Genomic DNA, 21,041 nt, shown 5'->3' with positions numbered 1-21,041 from the left:
CCGCATTGACTTCCCGTTATTGTCGGTATAGCCATCTAAATCCTGTATGTGGGCATTCGTGTCACCTAATTGGACAATTTCAGCACAATTCCCGAAACCTTTAATATCAGCGCTTATGCATTCCACTATCTCTTCATTCTTCTCTGTGCAATTTTTTCCGGTCCACATATACGTAACGCCCAGCGTTTCTTTCCCACTCATTGCACCTGATAACTAAACATGATCTTGACATTGTGAATTTACTCTTTTCCATTTGGCTCCCTGGTGGATGAGCGTTCCGACTCCCCCTCCCTTTCTTTCCGACTTAGTTCTGTTGCACCCTTCCCAAACATAATTCTAAATAACCTGGCGGCTCTTCTGAGTCTCTAAGGTGCGTTTCTCTAACCGCATAAACCCCTATTTGTTCTCTTTGTAACTGCTCCTCAATCTCTGCCCACTTTTCCTTTCTTCTGCCGCCCAGCATGTTTATGTAGCCTATTGCATGGCCAGCTCTTTTTCTTGCTTTCCTCGTTTTGCTGTTATCGACGGTGACGCTCTTCTGATGTTCCCCTAGGGGACCTTCTTCATTACCATCTACTCTGACCTCCTGAGCGCCCGCGCGTCCCCTAAAAAAGCAACAGCGCGACCACCAAGTCGCCAGCCCACATCTCGTGCTAGCCTGTTTTTGAACTAGATCTCGTCTGGTTTAAAACCACCACAACTTCTCACTTCCCTGTTTACTTCGACAACCTCAAAGCCTTTCTCTCGGCTCATTTTCCATATAGCCTCGTTAGCACCCAATAAGGCTCTTCTTTCTTGACTGTCACGTACAGGCACTTTCGGCACCGCGCAGACCACGATCTGCACCTGAGGGCATTGCTACGCAAGTCGTCCACCCCCCTTCGCCAAGCGCTGGGCTATTCCTGGCCCTTTTCTCTTTAGGACGTCATTTAGACGAGCTGCTACTATGACGAGGTTGCGCACGTGGGCATTTTTCGCGAGCTTTTCTTTTGCTCTCTCCATGACAGAACCCAGTGTGCACCCTGGAAATGTCCATACCGCCACTCTTTTATCGCCTTTAAACCTCTCCACTATTGCTTTCGAGCGCCCAGCCAGGTTTGAGTCGCCAGGGATAATTGACCTTTCACTCTCTCCTACCTCTCCCTGCTTCCCTTTGTCCTTTTCCGCGTGATTCGGACTCGACAAAGGGCATTGTCCGCTGGGCTACTGCTTTTTCCGCGTAGCGGCCTCAAGGTAGGTGCTGCTCTTTCCAGCTAACCCTTCATCACCCTGCCTGCGTTCCACGTATTTCGCTGACCCTCCCTCGCCTGTCACGTCGGGGGTCTGCGTTCCATTGTCACGCACATTCTCGGTCACAATGGCGGCCCTGTTCAGCTTTTCCTCTGCTGCTTCAAGTCTTTTTCAACTACCTTCAGTGCCTCACGCTCCCTGTTTAGCTCATTTTTGAGCTCTTGAACCTGTCTGAGGAGCTCTTCCTGGAAAGTCTCCATTTTCTGCAGCCTACTATCGACACCACATTGTGTGCCGGTTGATTCGACGTCCTCTCCATTCTCATCCGTCTCCTCATCTGCCTTGAGGGACTCCCCCCCCCCTTGCTGCCTGCTTTACCGACTTTCTCGCCATGCATTGCACGGCTTTTTGCAATTACTATAATACTATATCAATGCAGAGCACGTGCCTTTTAGCAAAAACCGATATGCACAGGATCAAAATCCTCAAAATGCCGCAAAACAACTCTCACCACTGTTTCAAAAACAATAAATGCCGCGGAGACCGAAGGTATGACACGCTCTCGCACGCACTCAACCACGCGGCCATGCTTTCACTTTTCTACCAAACACGCACAGTAAAAACCTCTAATAGCTATTTAATTGTATTGCCACTTCCAAGCTGCCATTTAAATACTACAAACACTCAACGTCCCACCCGGCTGCACGTGTTGGAACACGTTGCACGAAAGGACGCTCTAATTATCCTGCAGAACAAATGTACACGAAGCACGCCCACACACCCGAAATACGAGAGACAAAAAAAGAAAAGAAAAAGAACCCCCCCCCCCAATTACTATTTAAATGCAAAAAACCAGCAAATAAAAAACAGAAGCAAGCTCAAAGCATGCACAAAAACTTATGATTTCGTCGTCGCCACGGAGCCCCGAAAAGCCCGTCATTCGCCACAATATCCGAACAAACACGAAGAAGTCCTCGCAGGGCGCCGCCTGGTTTTTTCAAGAAAGTAGATTGGAGCGCCACCCTCGAGAGAAGTGGTCACTACGCTTCATTGGCGCACAACGACAATTATTCACTATCATAGCAACTGCTTCAATCCAATAGTCGGCCTGAAGGGCTGGGCATGATAGAACTTTGCCTTCTGCTATATTAATCTTAGACTATATTACTATTCTTTGTAGCCTAAGGTCCTACTTGTTTCAGTGAACTACTGCAAACTATATATGCGCTGATAAATAGCAGGGTCAATATTTATTGGAATGGATAAACTTATGACGCTGTGACATTTGGATGCTCGGAACGCATTAGCGTGCCCTCACAACCTTCGCATGTGCTCCTTCCCAGCTCCCCCTGAAACTGCCGTGACTGGTGTGACGGCCAATGCTCCAGTGAAAATTGTTTTTTGGAATGGTTTGCAGCTGCATTGCACCACTAAATACCTTCAATCTGCTTCACTCCTACATAGATCCTACACACTTCGATGAAGACTCAGCTACTGCATGAAACCCACACAGAAGCGAGTGGTATAAGACGCAGCGCTGTTCTCGTCTCGAGCGCGGGCAATACCTTCAAGTCATTACCGTCTACGAAGCTACCCGCAGTTCCTCGGTATCTTTAGGAAGAATTCTTTACAACATTTCATTTCGTGAAAGGTAATTAGGCCTGGATTTTCAGCGGTTTTCGTAAAGCCGGCTTTCACACAATAATAAAATAATTTTATATTCGATTCGAACTACATTTTTGTTTTATGAACATCTCCTTAAGTGAGTTTGATGGTTGTGGATTGCTTGCGGAACCAACACTTATTTTTTCATTCGAGTTAGTAACCACTTCTCATTAAAGTGTAGACAGTAGGAAGGGCCGGTGCCAGCTGTGGCCTCTCCCCCTCACACTCTCTGAGCAATCAGGTGATGACACAGTGGCGTATAGCAACAGTTTCACACCCACAGCTGTGGCCTCTCCCCGGTACACTCTCCCCGCAATCAAGCGACGGCACAGCGCCGCGCACGGCAACGCTCTTTTGTCAGACGTCTCCTTGCAGCATTCGGATTAGTCGGACGGCTCCCAAGCGGCCCGGTGATGATTCCACGGCAAGTGCTTCAGAGAAGTGCCCCAATAATGTGGATTCTCCCAATACCAGCCACCAGAAGAAGTTCGCATCCTACCAACAAACGGCAGGCACCAGCCGATGGTCGTTGTCGGGGATTTTAACCAAGACGTTAGGAATAGTCACGTATTTGTCAGTGGTCTACAAAGTCCACTAGCGTTACTGTTGGTCACACCGACGACCACAGCCACCACGCAACATGGCAGCTGCCTTGATCTCGTCTTCCAGACATAGCCAACCCCCATAGATCTCGATTACATATTAGTACATTTCAGTGATCACAAGGCAGCTATCGTAGAAATCGACCCAGCGAAGCATAAGGAATTCATGGGGCATTGAAGCAAATGCACGAAGAATTCATGAATAAACAGTCCGTCATTTAGTTCAAACCGCACTTTGTCAATCATTGTCAAAAAAAATTGAAGGACACTTTGTAAATTCCAAAGTGTATTCGGTGAAAGCCTGGGCTCATTCTACTGGGAGGGTCGTGCACAAAAAACAAAACCAAAAAGACATGGCATAGTCAGTCGAATAAGCACAGGCTTTCGCCGAACACACTTCGGAATTTACAAAGTGTCCTACAATTCTTGAAGGACAACTTTGGATGGCTGCTCAATCCAGCTCGTGACAATCAAACTCCAGCAGTCGCCATTGCTTGCATCAACTTGGACGTGTCGTGGCCAGATGGCAATGGGCTGCCCTAGTTTGTGTTTGAAAGGTTCGGGCTACAGTGCTACACCGATCATAACGTTCTAATGACTTCGACACGCTCATGTTTGGACCTAACCTTCGCCAAGAACCTGCCCAACCTCGACACCGAACCCTTGACCGTCTACCGTAGCCACCACGAAGCTGTACTATCTTGCTCGTAATAATAAACAACACAAAAATAGTTATGTTTCTCTGTGTTGTACATTAAACCATCTATACAGCTCAGCTGGTCATCCACCTTCAAAGAGTGGAATGGCTGCTCATTTTCTTTCAGGTATTGCCGTATTATGTCTTGCAATAGGATTACACTTTTCTGTTTGAGCATCTTCTGGTTTACTCAAATGCCCAATTCGTCTGCTTTTTAAGGCATGCTGCAATGTACACATCGTGTATCCGGGCAATAATCGTAGTCAGATTTTGTTGCCTTCCAGATGCATGCATATCAGACCAATTTACTAGTATGCTGTCTTAAAAATGCATTAGTTCGGCTGTTTGTACGTAAATTGTCTACTTGAGAAAGACAAAAGAGTAGTGGTCCTAGAGTAGTGGTGAAGACCCTATCACTGTCATGTATAAATCATGACCGGAAACCAATTATTGTGAATGTTTTGCTATTTGATTGTGTTAGCATTTGTAGCAACACTCTGGGAAAATTTTCCACGTCACAGATGTTGGTTTAAAATGTTATAAGGTCCTTCCACACCCCATGCACAGTATTCTGAGGATGCGACATGAATCGTGCGAGGGTGAGGAGATAATGGCAGTGACGATGCAAGCCGTCTAACCGCGCGTGCACTGATAAAGGTTCCTTCCATGATCAATCGCGCGCAATATGTGTGGAAGGGGGGAAGGAGTATGAAGGTGGATATGAGCTCGCGGTGTCGGGATGAAGCATGAGCGCTGTGGGAATGGCGAAGCGTGGGTGTGCGAGGTGAGTGCGCCCGCGCACGTGAACCCTTACCAAGGTTGCCCATGGCGTCCGTCAAGCTGACCGCATATGTTGCTTCAGCCTACCCTACCTTGGATATTATCGCCGCTTGCTGATATAGCTGCAGCTGATATTGCTCGTGGCTTCATGTACGGTGTCTTAAGAACGTCGCAGTTGACACCGCTTTATTAAGGACGTGGTATTCGGGTTGTTAGTGATTGGCAAGCAGCCCCTCACGTACCCTATTCGCCAGAGCGAGATCACTCAATTTATTTTCTTTATGTTTAAGGAACAAAGTTCGATAAACAATTGTGAATATACACTGCGCACAAGGTGCAGACAATTTCTCAAGGCACACCCCGCAGCATTAAACTTTAGCGGTTGATGCATTGGTGTGAAGCAGAGAAGCTAGCTGAAATGAACAGACTTCTTTAGAGAATATTTTGAAAGTAACTAAATGTATTTTGTCCTCAAATAAAATAATTAGTTTTAATTGAAGACAGCCTGTTTTTTTCATGTCCGTATATATATACATTCATTCATATATCTATAATAAACCAGTAGGAAAACTATTCAGCGTGTGGTATTCAGCGGCTTGTGTGCAGGGCTGGATATCCTCAGCGGTAAATTTTCGCGCTACACCGGATAAATGACGCTTAAACAAAACTTACGAAAAAACGTGAGATTTCGTTTTTAGGATAGTATGGTGAATCACTAAAATATACATTAAATTTTGCATCAGTAGTAGCTCACACCTCACAAATCAACAATTATACACAATACCAGGTACACAGGATATGTAGGACTCATTATTTTCATGGCTTATTCTTTTGGCGGGGTTTGGAATGACGTGTCTAGGTTTCTTTTTTTCTCTACAAGAACAAATTTAGCAGTTGCTTCCCATTATGTCTCTAAAGTTACTGTGTTGAGCTTGAGGCATTTGACACATTGACTGCTTTTGACTGGCTTATCTGACAGCGATATGTTTTTGTCCGGCTAAAGCTGAAAGTCTAAAGCTTTGCGCGCCAACAACACCATGAAGGCTGCTTGCTGACGACTAGCACATTCTAGAGAACTTGATAGTTGTGGGGAATTTTGAAGCCCTCACGCATGAGTTTCTTCCAATGCAGAGAAAACTGCATTGTCTTCCTCAATAAAGGAACGATCGGCTTATTGGTTTCCATGTTGGATAATCTTGGCCCGAAGGAAATCCGCCTTATTTCATCAGTAGCAAAAACATCTGCGCTTCATGCTTGTCTCTTCTTGCTGTGACAGCAATTTGTGATTATCATGCGTCGAATTGCACCCGAATGGGTGACGGAGAATGTCGCAACATCAGCGCGAGCCAATGCATACAGAAACGGAAACACCTGGATAGCTGCGCTCAAACTTCTCAATAAGGAGTATCGTAACCGTGGGCAATTTTTTTTTTGTGTGCTCACATGAACGCTAATAAATGTAGCCCAATAAGAACTGCACAAAATGTAACACACCAGGAAGTATTTATTCGTAACGGTTATTTATGTCATGCCGCGGAATGCCGGGGCCGCTTGTCGGTATCGAACATTTTTGAACGTAGACGCTAGGTACGCAAGAACCGTGGAGGCACTTTCCTTTGCGACATAATTTAGAATTAGTGTCTTGACGTTCTTGAAGTTCGTTTTCCAGTACCTGTAAGTCAAATACCAATTCAGCGGCATTGTAGATCAGCAAATACATCCATAAGCGTCACAGCATAGAGTAGCGCTTCAAATATTCTTGAAAGAGTGTTCGTGTGAGCACATGTGCCTGAGGGCTAAGCATACTCTAATCTTTGAAGCGCACGTAGGGAAGCAAGTACGGCCTGCAATCAGCGCCTGCTTTGGCGATTTCCGATGGCATGTATTTCACGAAAGGCGCATAAATTATGTGACATCTAAAACATTACTTGCCTTGAGTTGGCTAAACAAAGGCATCATATATGCCGCTAAAGGAGCTCTTTAGCAAAATAATAGTTGCTTCAGGCAAAAACTTCCTTCGTATTAATGCGCCTTCTCCCTAAACGCTTCCCGCTTGTACGCACACCAGAATGTTGACTCTAACAGACTAGATCTTCTACCTTTGCTTCCTGTTGACAACTGAGAAACATGTGAATGTTCCTCGGCTGAATCAGTTTCTTGCGATATCGTTTGGTTGGCCTCTGCACTGAACCTCCCCCCCCCCCAGCCAACTTTGCATCGACGCCAGAGGAATGTATTACGTGAAGTATATTTCAAAATACCCTCTGCTATCAAGAGTATTATACGCCCCATTTTCTGCGATGCTTTTCTTTTATTTTTTTTATTTCTCACATTGAATCTGCTGGTCGTGTTTATGAGACCTGATGAAACTATTTCCGAAGCATTGTACACGATGCATGCCGTACTAAATGTGTCTACTAGCTGTGCTTGGCCTCCTCATCAATATTCATTTAAAGAAGGTAGATATTGCTAGTGCTGTTTGCTTTGAGTAGACTAGCTATGTTGGCAAAACTTTAAATTCTTCGTACCAGTAATTTTAAATAAAAACGACGCCACTAATAGTAATATATTCTTCGCAAAACCTAGAGAATTGAACGGATAATTTTTGATGTTCAGTATACACAGCTTTCGGTTTACGTAAGCATTTTTGCGGAAATTCTTATTTTTGAGCTTCACCCTAAACATATGTATGAGATTTTTCATTTTCTTGTTCCGCTCTTTTGAAAGGCTTAATCATGTCGAAGCTAACAATATTATCTCTATTTCTATTGCGTCTTCGATTGAGAGTAATATAGTTAGTATACAAAGAAGTTACGGAATAATTTGTATGGTTAAGCATGGCTATATTATGAGTCCTAAGTGTCTAAAGTTCTAGTTTTGTGCCTTCTAGTTTACGTTTTATGCCGCATTGGTTCAAGTAAGAAGTATACTTTTTAAAATACTAAATAACATTCATATTCTGCAAACAGATAGTGAAAAGTAAAATACAGGTAATTATTGCGGTAGCAATCATATGAACACTTCAGGCGCATTTCCGTTCTGGTCGTTGGCGTCGGCGTCACCGTGATGTTCCGCACAAAATACAAGGGCGATAACATCATGGCCGCACACCGTTGACTATGTGTGAAAGTGAAGTTGTGCGAGTTTGAGCCAAGGATGGTAGTTCGATCACCCGCTCCCAAGCTTGAAAATCTTGAAGCACGTGCGCCATCTGCGATCACGCGCAAGGTAGCGGAGGGGGGCCGGTGTACTACTTCGGCAGCTGGTGAGTATGGGGTGGTTGAGCGCGGCTGATTTGCGATTAGCACAGAGTCTAATCGCGCCGAGGAGCTATAGCTTCATGCGCGTTGTGTTCTGCCGCTCAGTTCGCGGTGAGGCGAGGCACCGCGAACATCCATGCGCTCGCTACTGCTGCTGTTCTTCATAACACCAGCGTTTCCGCATGCTAACCGGCCGTGGTTGCTCAGTCGCTATGGTGTTGGGCTGCTGAGCACGTGGTCGCGGGATCGAATATCGGCGATGGAGGTGAAGTGAGAAAGCACCCGTGTACTTAGATTTAGGTGCATGTTAAAGAACCCCAGGTGGTCTAAATTTCCGGAGTCCTCCACTACGGCATGCCTCATAAACGGAAAGCGGTTTTGGCACGTAAAACCCTGTAATTTCTTTCTGCATTCAGTGTCTGCGGTCATAGAGTGAGGTGCGTTTATGTTTCCTTCTCGCCGCGTGATACAACGCTGATAATTCAGTTAGTCAGCGAATGCTTACCAGTTTAGAGAGCCTTTAAAGCTGACATGCACATTATAGCTGTCTATCGATTCGCTATCGGAATCGAAGGTTCGCCTTTCGGGCAAAACTACGACGTTTTTTTCCATGGAGGTAACAGCTCACAGTATAATTTCCACATCATTAGGTATATTTAGTTAAATACAGCATTCGACCTAGCATGTATGCTTGAAATTAGCCAGTTTTTCGCCGTATTGTCACGTGGCGGTGACGTTAAAGAACACAGTAGCAATACTGTGAAATACATAACTAACCTTTATTGGGCGAACCTGTGCCCAAAAAAACAGGCTGCTATTATAGCACAACGATAGCGGCGAACATGGTCGGCGATCGTCGAAAATCTGATGAGCGGGTCCAGCGCGTCGGGTTTTATACAGCACTCATCGATTGTTCCAGACTAATCGTTCGGACCCGCGTGCCTTCCACAAAGTTCCACAGCATTCGCGTCACACGATGAAATCGGATAACACAAGCTATGGCGACAAAAGACAGCGGATAGAATCATCGATAACTTTCCAGAAACATCGGATACATGCAGGCGCGTCCCGCGCTGTGCGATAATATTTGTTAGGCGGCGAAACGTGGTCGCCCGATAAATGTAAGTACACGTGTCAATATTTATTCACTTATATTTTATTTCTTATTTTTCTAGCTGGTCGGCTATTCATGTGCACTGCAAACTAGACAGCCTCTTTCTATTCTGAACAACCATATCTTCACTATCTTATATTAAGGACTGGGGACGAGACGATAGAAGGGTCAGCGGAGGACTTTCCCTTTGTTATCTCCAAACCAAAGGCACAATGAATGGCAATCCGTAGTCACCAAACTGTAGTAGCACGGAACCGGCTGCGCTAATATCTCATAAAACTCATTTCTGAAGTCTAATCTCCATGTCAATGTGTGAAAGATCAACCTAACGTTTTAAACATGTGCCTAGATCTCAATTGGTTGTGTGCATTTTATAACCGTTGCTCAATAAAAAAAGCTCAATCAACCTTACCATCAAGCAGGGCACCTGATTAAAAACTCTGAAGTAGTACGGATAGCGTGCGCAGTAGTATGTGCAGTCAGCATGGTACTGAAATAGAAAATATAGAAACATGTAGTACAAAAGTTGGTGTTAAGAAAAATATTGAGTTTGACAAGGAATAAGAAAATTGTTTAAACCATTATATCTCACCATCTGATGATAAGATGTTAGAACTTTGTGGATGCAGTTATTGCGATCTCTGTAGTATCCTGCAACGTTAGCAAAGGTGTTAACTTAAGACTAGATCCTATTCGTGATGTTATACACATACTCTCTTTGCAATAATGCCGATTCATTGAAAAACCGCAGCAGAAGGAAAACCTCAGAGCTTTTGGTTGGACGTCCTGGCCAACACTTTGCCTGCTCTTTCATATTCCCTAGCACGCAGATACATTTGTCCTTCATAAAGATTTGTTTATTCCTCAATATCATCGAGTAAACATTACCTGATTCTAAGTTAGGGCAGCATATTGCAGAATCACCATCATCATCAGCCTGGTTAAGCCCACTGCAGGGCCAAGGCCTCTCCCCTACTTCTCCAACATCCCCGGTCATGTACAAATTGTGGCCAATCGTCCCTGCAAACTTCTTAATCTCATCAGTCCACCTAACTTCCTGCCGCCCCTGCTATGCTTCCCTTCCCTTGCAGTCCAATCCGTAACCCTTATTGACCATCGGTTGTCTTCCCTCCTAATTACATGTCCTGCCCATGCCCACTTATTTTTCTTGATTTACACTGACACGTCATTAACTCGCGTTTGTTCCCTAACCCAATCTGCTCTTTTCTTATCCCTTAACGTTACACACATCATTTTTCTTTCCATAGCTCGTTGCATCGTTCTCAATTTATGTAGAACCCTTTTCGTAAGCCTCCAGGTTTCTGCCCCGTACGTGAGTGCTGGTAAGACACAGCTGGTCATGCACTTTTCTCTTGAGAGATAATGGCAACCTCCTGTTCGTGATTTGAGAATGCCTGCCAAACGCACCTCAGCCCTTTCTTAATCTTCTGATTATTTCAGTCTCATGATTCGGATCCGCAGTCACTACCTGTCCTAAGTAGATGTATTTCCTTACCACCACTACCAGTGCTCGCTACCAATCGCAAACTGCTGTTATCTTCCGAGGCTGTTGAACATTACTTTAGTTTTCAGCACATTAATGTTTAGACCCGCCCTCCTGCTTTGCCTCTCACCGTCAGTGAGCATGCATTGCAATTGGTCTCCTGAGCTACTAAGCAAGGCAATATCATCACCGAATCACAAGCTACCAATTTAAGCTACTAAGGTAATCTCCGTTAACTGTTATCCCCAATTTTTTCCACTCCAGGTATCTGAATACCTCCTGTAAACACGCTTTGAATAGCATTGGAGAGATCGCATCTCCCTGCCTGACGCCTTTCTTTATTGGGATTTTATTCCTTTTTTATGGGGGACTACGGTGGCTGTGGAACCGATATAGATATCTTTCAATATTTTTGGTGGGAGGTACAGCTAACCGGCGATACCCTGGCGGGGCAAGAAGCTCTCGTCCAGCAAGTACGTCGAGCAGCCATAGCCAGTGGAGTCCTGGAATGAGGACACCACCCACTCGACCTCAAAAGCAACCACCTCGATTGTCCGAATAAGTATTTTCTCTCTCTCTCTCTCTCTCTCTTAGTATTTTTACATACGCCTCGTCTACACCCTAATTCCGTAATGCCTTCATGACTGCTGAGGTTTCGACTAAATCAAATACTTTTTCGTAATCTATGAAAGCTCTATATGAGGCTTGGTCATATTCCGCTCATTTCTCTTGCACAATAATTCAGAGTGTGAATATGGTTTATACTTGAGTAGCCATTACGGAATCCTGCCTGGTCCTTCGGTTGACAGAAAGCTAAGGTTTCACTGATTATATTTGCGATTACCTTAGTAAATACTTTGTAGGCAACGGACAGTAAGCTGATCGGTCTATAATTTTTCAAGTCTTGGCGTCCTCATTCTTATGGGTCAGTATTATGTCAGCGTTGTTTCAGGATACCGGTACGCTCGAGGTCATGAGGCATTGCGCATACAGGGTGGCGAGTTTTTCTAGAAGAATCTCCCCACCATCCTTCAACAAATCTGCTCTTACCTGATCTTCCCCAGCTGCCTTACCCCTTTGCATAGCTCCCCAAGGCTTTCTTTACTTCTTCCAGCGTTGCTTGTGGGATTTCAAATTCCCCTAGACTATTTTGTCTTCCATTATCGTCATGGGTGCCACTGGTACTGTAAAAATCTCTATAGAACTCATCAGCCACTTAAACGATGTCATCCATATTAGTAATGATATTGCCGGCTTTGTCTCTTACCAGATACATCTGATTCTTGTTAATTCCTAGTTTATTCTTCACTGCTTTTAGGCTTCCTTCATTCCTGAGAGCGCGTTCAGTTCTATCCGTAATATAGTTCCTCATGTCATCTGTCTTACGCTTGTTGATTACCATAGAAAGTTCTGCCAGTTTTATTCTAGCTATAGGGTTACAGGCTTTCATACACTGGAGTCTCTTGATCAGACCATTCGTCTCCTGCGATAGCTTACTGGTATCCTGTCTAACGGAGTTACCGCCGAAATCTATTGTACACTCCTTAATGATGCCCATAATATTGTCGTTCATTGCTTCAACACTAAGTTCCTCTTCCTGAGTTAAAGCCGAATACCTGTTCTGTAGCTTGATCCGGAATTCCTCTAGTTTTCCTATTACCGCTAACTCATTGATTGCCTTCTTATGTACCAGTTTCTTCCGTTCCCTCCTCAGGTCTAGGCTAATTCGAATTCTAACCATCCTATGGTCCCTGTAATGCACCTTGCCGGGCACGTCCACATCTTGTATGATGCCAGGGTTAGCGTGGAGTATGAAGTCTATTTCATTTCTGGTCTTGCAATTTGGGCTCCTCCACGACCACTTTCGGCTATCCCGCTTGCGGAAGAAGGTATTCATTATCCGCATATTATTCTGTTCTGCAAACTCTACCCTGCTATTCCTAGAGCCTATGCCATATTCCCCCACTGACTTGTCTCCATCCTGCTTCTTGCCTACCCTGGCATTGAAGTCGCCCATCAGTATATTGTATTTTGTTTTGACTTTACCCATCGCCGATTCCACGTCTTCATAAATGCTTTCCACTTCCTCGACATCATGATTGGATGTAGGGGCGTAGACCTGTACGACCTTCAATTTGTGCCTCTTATTAAATTTCACAACAAGACCTGCCACCCTCACGTTAATGCTATAAAATTCCTGTATGTTACCAGCTATATCCTGGTTAATCAGGAATCCGACTCCTAGTTCTCGTCTCTCCGCTAAGCCCCGGTAGCACAGGACGAGCCCGCATTTTAGCACTGTATATGGTTCTTTTGTCCTCCTAACCTCACTGAGTCCTATATATCCCATTTATAACCCTCTAATTCTTCCGATACCCGCCGTGGTTGCTCAGTGGCTATGGTGTTGGGCTGCTGAGCACGAGGTCGCGGGATCGAATCCCGGCCATGGCGGCTGCATTTCGATGGGGACGAAATGCGAAAACACCCGTGTGCTTAGATTTAGGTGCACGTTAAAGAACCCCAGGTGGTCAAAATTTCCGGAGTCCTCCACTACGGCGTGCCTCATAATCAGAAAGTGGTTTTGGCACGTAAAACCCCAAATATTATTATTATTATTAATTCTTCCGATATCTATAAAAATTATCTTTAGGTTCTTATGTTTGCTGCTTCGTGTCTTTGCATTTAAGGATGACATCAGAAAGTATCTTGTCAGCATTGATGCGATTCAACATGCCTTTTACGCCAACAGTAGAGGTTATGTCGCAGTAGAGCGCTAGTGATTTATTTAGTCACGGATGTCAGCACACTGAACAGAACTGACTCTAACTACATGTTAGGGTTCTGCGAAGTGCCTGTAAAACCGCTTATTTCTTGCCTCTTTTGTGTCAATAAACGTTGACGCCATGCGACAAGAACGTGGTCGTCTTTTTAGACGTATCTGAATTCAAGCAGACAGTGCAAACTATATATAAGTTCAAAAAAATGATTGTAGTTGACTTTAAGAAAAGAAGGCTCTTGGCTACTTATGAGACCATGCGGCATCGGCAATTATAGAGACGCAATAAATACTTCGAGTTCCCCGCAAATTTTTCATATAGAGCTGGCTATGCTTTAATGCAATGTGTGCCAAGGGAAGAGAAGTGCAGTTGAGGGCGGCAGAACATTAGGTACCATTAAAAAATAAGAAAATTTTAAGGCCCAAGATGGAATCAGCTAGCGTAAAACAGGGATAATGGGAGATTGCTTCGAGAGGTCTTCGCCCTGCAATTGACATAAAGATAGGCTGATGACGATTATCATGATGGTTTTTAGTGCTAAAGTAAGTGTTGGCTATTAGGTGCCACTGTAGGCTGGGGCCAATAACACATTTGGCCACCTCCATTATTAAAAGCGAAGCTCGTCCTTGCGAACCTCGCCCGACTTATTGACCGTGGGAGCTGCGGCTTGGATGTTCCCTTGCCGAACAGGTCAACCAATCACAGTGGAGCACGCTAGCCTACGCGCCTCCGCGTTAGCGGCTGGGCCAGCCGCGTGGGGGAAAAATGAACCAGAAAGCTCGCCTTCGCGCATCGGCACCTGCATGGTTACGAGGAAGCAAACACTTCTTGCCGATAGAATGGATTCCAATTTAACTACACACAATTTCGCATGCTCCCTATGCAACCAGATGCGTTCATGTCGTTCCTTGTGCTCGACAGTAGTGAACAACTCCGCTTAACAAAAGGCTCGGTATAAGTTCTGTGTGCCTGCGCTGAGTGAGTGTGTGCGTGTGTGTGTGTGTAAGTGTAATCGAGCCCGCTGTATCTGCTGCATTTTTCTTAATTACAGCCCATAACAACAACGCGATATGAGTTCAATAAAAATGCGAAAGCGGGCACGGTAGTAAATGTGAGATACATTTAATCGCCAGACACATCACTTCTTTTACTATTTTATAGCTATATGTTAAGCACAAACAATTTCCTTACCGTATTTCCTCTTATCCGCTTCCCGAGCACCTTGAAACATGATTAGGAAAGTTAGTAGGTGAATATGAACTGCATAAGTCTCATGATATCTTGCTGTCGCCACAAAATTGCACAACTTAGAAGTATGGTTTCAATTTTTTTAAACATAAGAGGTATTTAAGGTTTTGGTACTGTGTTAGAGCTGCTCGCTTGGTGGGGTGTTCTTACATAAGTAGATCTTCATACCACGTAGTCCAATGCTCAGAATGGGCCTTACAAAGTTCAGCCAACGGGTCTTTGGACAACATGTCTGTTATCACCTGAAATAATCTTTATTGCAAAATTCTCTATCACTAGCTTTTTTTACAGTCTTTAAAATAGGACCATTATGCTATGGCTGGATAATTGAACCGAAGAATATTACTCATTCTTTATCTTGCGTGGTGCCACCAGTAGTGGTATCAACTCTGCCATTTGATTGAAAGATAGGACAATGACAATTAAGAACCTCTTTTAGTGTAGACTGTGTAGTAACTAAATTGAAAAAGCAGATTCATATAAATGAGCAAGGATTTAAAGAAGGCAAAGAATTTCTGACAAATACCCAAGCTCATTAATTCATGAACTTACTTCGCTAGGGAGGGGACACCCAGGTAGAAGACAGGACAAACGCAGTTTAAGTACAAGAAAAAATGACTTACCAACTAGCCTCCCAACACGCTCTCCTCTTAGTTCAGTTTGCTGCTGGAAGTTTGCTTGACGCGCGGCCTAAATTCTTGATAAAGGAGACTAAAGAAAGGAACTAACATTTTGGACCGCGAGCGATGCACTCAAACCGATGTCATGGCTTAGCTTGGCGCTTGAACTGCTCCGGCGATCTTCTAGTAATACGTTGACACTACATAACGCAACGCAGCACACAATGCCAGGCACTTCTGGTTCGCAGCTAGGCGTGCCACAATGCACACGATGAGACCAGCGGAAAACGATTGGCATTTTTCCACGCACAATCGAGGGATTAGATAGATTTAGTTTATTATGCAGTATCCGTCGCGCGCAAACTTGTATATGTGCCTTGACGCGCGTTGTACACAGCTCCTCTATAATAACGCTAATGTGTATGCACGCGACACTCAATGTCAGAGCTCATTGGGCGGTGCGTAGTGGTCCATTCACTTGGCTTCGTCGTTTTGACAGGGAAACGCGCAGCCAGTGCATCCCCGAATAATGTAATTGGCCACACGCACGCTCTGCATTCGTCTTCAATACCGGGAGAACGTAATGGCGGCGATAGCGGTGCCTACGGCTTGAAAGTGTCTTGAGTGTCCGTATATTTGCTGTCGCAAAAATAACCGTTATATTAAGCCTATAAGCGTCAAATATAAAAAAGAGGAAATTCCAATGAAGAAAACAACGAAGTATACGCCGGGAGGGCCTGTCTCCAGCATGCTACTCGTCACCTTGGTATAGGGAAACGGAAGAGGCACAGAAGTGCAAAAGTAGGTGATAGGTGAGTGAGTCATTGTAAAATGAGCCATTACCTATACATTGACCAATACACGTTTGCGCAGTACAGAGGCGCAACGTGCAGTACTAGGGTGTCCACGCCACACATTTTCGCCCGAACACATTTCGCATAGTCTTCACACCATACTTGTTTCAGACACGAGCGTTCAAGCCTGTCTCAAGTATAAAGTTCAGCAACACTTTTACGCTGCGCTTGGCATTATTAACCTCCGTTTCCATGCGCCCAATATCTTCCTCGAAAAGTGGTGGGACTACGAACGGTTTTTTTATAGACCGCTTTTGTGCCATCGTACATTGAGGGCGCGCGCGATCTAAGGAACGGAAGACGCTGTAGTCAGCATCCTGTTCTTAATTAATCTTGTGCAGGTATGATTAAGAGTACGTTACGCCAAACCATAATTACATAAGTTGTGTTTCCTGGTTACTCGCTGCAGCGGTGGTGAGCCACCGAATCGCAAACCAGCGTCAAGTCTTTGGAGGCACTGTTTTCGATGGTCGGGGCGATCGAATTGTCGCCCCATGCATCGTTTGATGGAATTTAGAGCAAGTTGCTGATGTCATGCCGGGAAAAGAATGTAAATTTTGTGCGAATCTCCATGTCAGTAAGTGCCCGTTTTGACTCTGCGCCAGTATTCTCATTTCCAGTTAATACGCAGTGAATAGGAAGCAATGTTTTCACAATAGTCACTGAGCAGGGTTTTTAGCAGTTGGCAGGCATTGTTTAGAGCATTTAATAGCTTTCGACGGCACTTCGCATCTACAGAAAGCAATTTACATAGCGAGAAATCGATATGCCTTCTTTTTGTTTTGGTGCACACATATGCATTTCTATATATTGTAAAATCACATTTCATTAGGACTAAAATATTTTACGGCAGCGATTCACAAAGAATGCGTACACGGACTTGTTTATTGTGTCTGATAATTTAGAAAGGGAATATTGAAGGGACTTTTAATAAAGAGGTACTACTAGAATCGAGTAGTACTTCATGACGAGGCATTCAATTACTTCAGGTTTTGGTTTTCATTGAGTGAACTGCCGCACATCGTTTACTTCAATTCTCTTTATCCTTCGCGCGCTTTGCGCAAACGGAATCTTCCTCGCTCGTTTCAAGGGAATGCACATAAACGAGAGCAGAAACTACTGATGCCCGTTAGTGATGACCGTTAGCCAAATCCAACATCAGTAATAATGTGGAATACTGTACTATTGACGCAATAGTCCTCCATTTAAATTTGTTCAAAAACGTAATGAAAAGTTGCTCAGATTAGGAGAAAAATTTGAAGTAAAAAGTATGATATACATACCTTTCTTAGGGGTTGTTGAAGGTGTGGTCGTTGAAGTTGTGGTCGTTGAAGGTGAAGTGACTTCTAGCATGAGTGGGAGCAAATAAAAACGGCATTTTGATTGACTTAATTGTAGGATTAAAGTAGAGTCGGAACCATAGGAAGGTCCTAATACGGACTATCCTAATAAATTCTAATATTTTTCAGAAAATTTGTGCGCAGAAAATTACAGAAGACGGGAAATAATGAGGTCGAATATCCTTACCTTCAGTAGTCGTGGTAGAGGATGTTGTTTCTAGTAGGAGAGGGGGAAACAATATATTTCATATGCTTTTATACATCTAACGCAAAGCAAACTGATTATGCTCTAGCCCTTTTCGCGCATGCGCACACACAATCTGCATGTATGTATGTATGTATGCATGTATGTTTGTATATATATATATATATATATATATATATATATATATATATATATATATATATATATATATATATATATATATATATATATATATATAAACGCAATAATATCAAGCCCTTCGATTTTCCTTCTATTTTATTTGTTTCATTACCTGTGCCAAAACCGCGATATTTTCTTTGAAAATCAGTTCGCCACAAGTAGCTTCATTTTCTGTTTTTGTTGGCGGTTGAAAACGTATTATAACCATTCTCAGTTAGATTTAGTGAATTCACGCACAATACTTGATTTCTTTCCATGTCAGCCAGAAGTGGGATTATGATGTTTTGGGCATGTTGGTATGAAATGATCAGGCTGATATCGCATGATAAAACAAGGACACAGAACGACATGACACACAAAGGCGCTGACTTACAAGATTGTTTATTTCGAGCTAGAGAACCATATATATATATATATATATATATATATATATATATATATATATATATATATATTCATCTATATTTGGGCAACATCATTAATAAATTAAACTGAGCTTTCCACATTAATGATGATTATATGAATTACAGAAAAAAAGAAATCGTAATCACACGTTCAAATTTTTGAATCGTCCGGAAACGTTGCCTGCAGAGAATTACAGATGACGTGAAGTAATGAGGTCGAATATCCTTACCTTCAGTAGTCGTAGTAGAGGTAGTTTCTAGTAGGAACGGAGGGTACAATATATATCATTTCATTTTATACAAGTACCACAGACATAGAGCATATGCAAGGCCACAACAGAATGCTAGGATACTAATTTGCTTGCGACACTGCTACTTTCATTATCGTGCAATGCAAAACAAACAGCCTGTGTACGCTAGCGCTCTTGGCACGTAAGTACGCAACGCACATTGATGTACACTGTCACAAAACGTTTGGGCCGTCAGTCTTTATATTCTCTCATGCGAAAGGCCCTTGACACAGACCAAGAATGGTGACGATGAGCATGTAGAGGTGAGAAGCTGAAGCGTATGAAAAATTATCGCGCTATATGTAACTCCTGATTTTTAGGGTTCTTTTTTATTTACAAACATATCACAGGGCTCGAGAGACGCATTGAGCAAAATCCCCACTTCATGGTAACTGTGGTACCAAACATGGCGAGGAAACAAACAATCATTCAATCTTCAAAAATGACATGACAAACCATTAAGATATAGCCAAATCACTAAGGACAAACAAAAAGCAAATAAACAGAGAAGATTATCGCCAGCGGTATAACTACAAATTATATATAGTCACACAGTTGGCACTTTCGTAAGGTAATAGAAACAACAACGAAAACAAAGCCGGGTATGAAAAGAGAGCATTGACACATAACCGGCGTTACAAACGTGTGTACGCATATATTTAAATAGCAATGATTAGTGCGCATAGGACAAGACAGTACAACTGAGACACACGAACAGTACGAGCGCTCCTACTGTTCGTGTGTGTCTGAATTTTACTGTCTCGTCGTCAGCGCACTATCTATTCTATTGAAATCATGCACGAACAAGCCCAAAAAGCAACGGTGCTGTACGCATAAAATTCGAACAGTGTTCATATAAAATACTAAAAACAAGAGCAACAAAATTATGAACACTGCTATATATCAAAATGATACTTCATAGAAATCACAAGCCAACATATGTGCGCACGCTTTGCCAAAGAACAGAAAGAAGTCAAAAGATAATTACTGGTACTTGATAGCACGATAATGGTCGCTTAGGTTATTATGGAAGGCGTCATGATTTATAAGTAAAGCAATACTATCTGCGAGGCTGTTCAAGAGGCGGATACCACGTCTAAGTGGTAAAAACCTAAATGCCGGCTTCACTCCATATATGCGGGCGTAGCTGAAGTTGTGCAATCTTCGCAATGTTACAACGTGGCGTTTCGAGTATTGTATGAATAGCAAGGCAATATTACAAAGAGGACTGTAACGCCAGATCAATTTTGACTTGAGATGTACGCTTGACTGAAAACCTTAAATAAAAGAAATAATATTACCTCCATTTTGAATTTTTCCGACGAATTAATGAAGTACTTTTAATGTGATGATCAGATTAGAAAGGGCCTTCTCAAGGTGAGATCGACTAAATCGTAATTGAGCCAGGTCACGCACTGAAACCGCACACGCACAGAAACCGCACTGCGAAAGTTCGGGAGCAAAAATCGGGATGCTTCCGATGCATTGGCAGAGACACACGTAGTACGATCCGACAGTGATAAACGGTGTGTGAGGTGCATGCATAGATAGTTTACTGTGTATTCGGGGATATCTGTTGCTAAACCGTAGCTGAAATGCTGCTTTATTTTTTCTAGCGAATTGAATATAATGCATGCATCACAGTGCTTTTAGAATTGAAATGACCATCTAAAAAACGGAAACTTCCTATGCTCCTGTGAAAGGACGAACAGAGTTTTCAAAATAAGAAAAAAAGTAAGTACGAAGGCCTATTCTGGTACATTTGCAAAAATTCTCTTTACACAAGTACGACATAACTAAAAATGTCTTAGAACTAAAGTTTTTTTTTAAAAAAAAAAGCAGCGGTTCTCTGCTGCTGTAATCATTGCGCTGTCTACCGAAGCAATTTCATAGCATCCATTAGTGTAAACCCTGTGTAGTATAAACGTAGCTATGTCAATTCTGAGAGCGTGGGATCGACGTGTTTTTTATGTCACTGGTACGACTCCCGCTGCCCCATTTTTTTGAGGAAAAGTCGGCTTAGAGTTCATTGCCCTTTTGCACGGAGGACGTTAGTCGATGATCTAATGACTATCTACAAAATTGTAGTAATCGTTCGCATAACCATATACATGCATGAACAAGCCACACCTTATTTGTTGGCGAAGAGATCGTTTATGGCGCAAATTTCACTGAAACGTACTCATCCACTGATTCTCATTCACTGATACTCATTAGCGTTGCGTGTACCACGCATCAGCCTATGGCATCAGGTACAAACACACTTACAGC

General features: G+C 43.3%; 1 protein-coding gene across 2 annotated transcripts in view; it reads right to left on the bottom strand.

Moving 5' to 3' along the window:
* Positions 1-6,460: 6,460 nt before the first annotated feature.
* The window catches only part of LOC142590273 (uncharacterized), a 31,817-nt gene continuing 17,236 nt past the window's right edge, over positions 6,461-21,041 (bottom strand). For both annotated transcript variants that reach the window (XM_075702247.1, XM_075702245.1), the window contains 7 exons: positions 18,711-18,737; positions 17,879-17,908; positions 17,635-17,697; positions 14,821-14,850; positions 9,941-9,999; positions 9,761-9,838; positions 6,461-6,646 (listed from right to left, as the gene is read on the bottom strand). In XM_075702247.1, the coding sequence (XP_075558362.1) occupies positions 6,479-6,646; positions 9,761-9,838; positions 9,941-9,999; positions 14,821-14,850; positions 17,635-17,697; positions 17,879-17,908; positions 18,711-18,737 (455 nt within the window). In that variant the 3' untranslated portion in view covers positions 6,461-6,478. The remainder of the gene's footprint in view (positions 6,647-9,760; positions 9,839-9,940; positions 10,000-14,820; positions 14,851-17,634; positions 17,698-17,878; positions 17,909-18,710; positions 18,738-21,041) is intronic.

The sequence above is a fragment of the Dermacentor variabilis genome, chromosome 8 (assembly GCF_050947875.1).
Source record: "Dermacentor variabilis isolate Ectoservices chromosome 8, ASM5094787v1, whole genome shotgun sequence".
NCBI classification, from domain to species: Eukaryota; Metazoa; Arthropoda; class Arachnida; order Ixodida; family Ixodidae; genus Dermacentor; species Dermacentor variabilis.
Note: the sequence above shows the minus strand (reverse complement) of the source record. Positions and strands in the feature narration are given on the sequence as shown.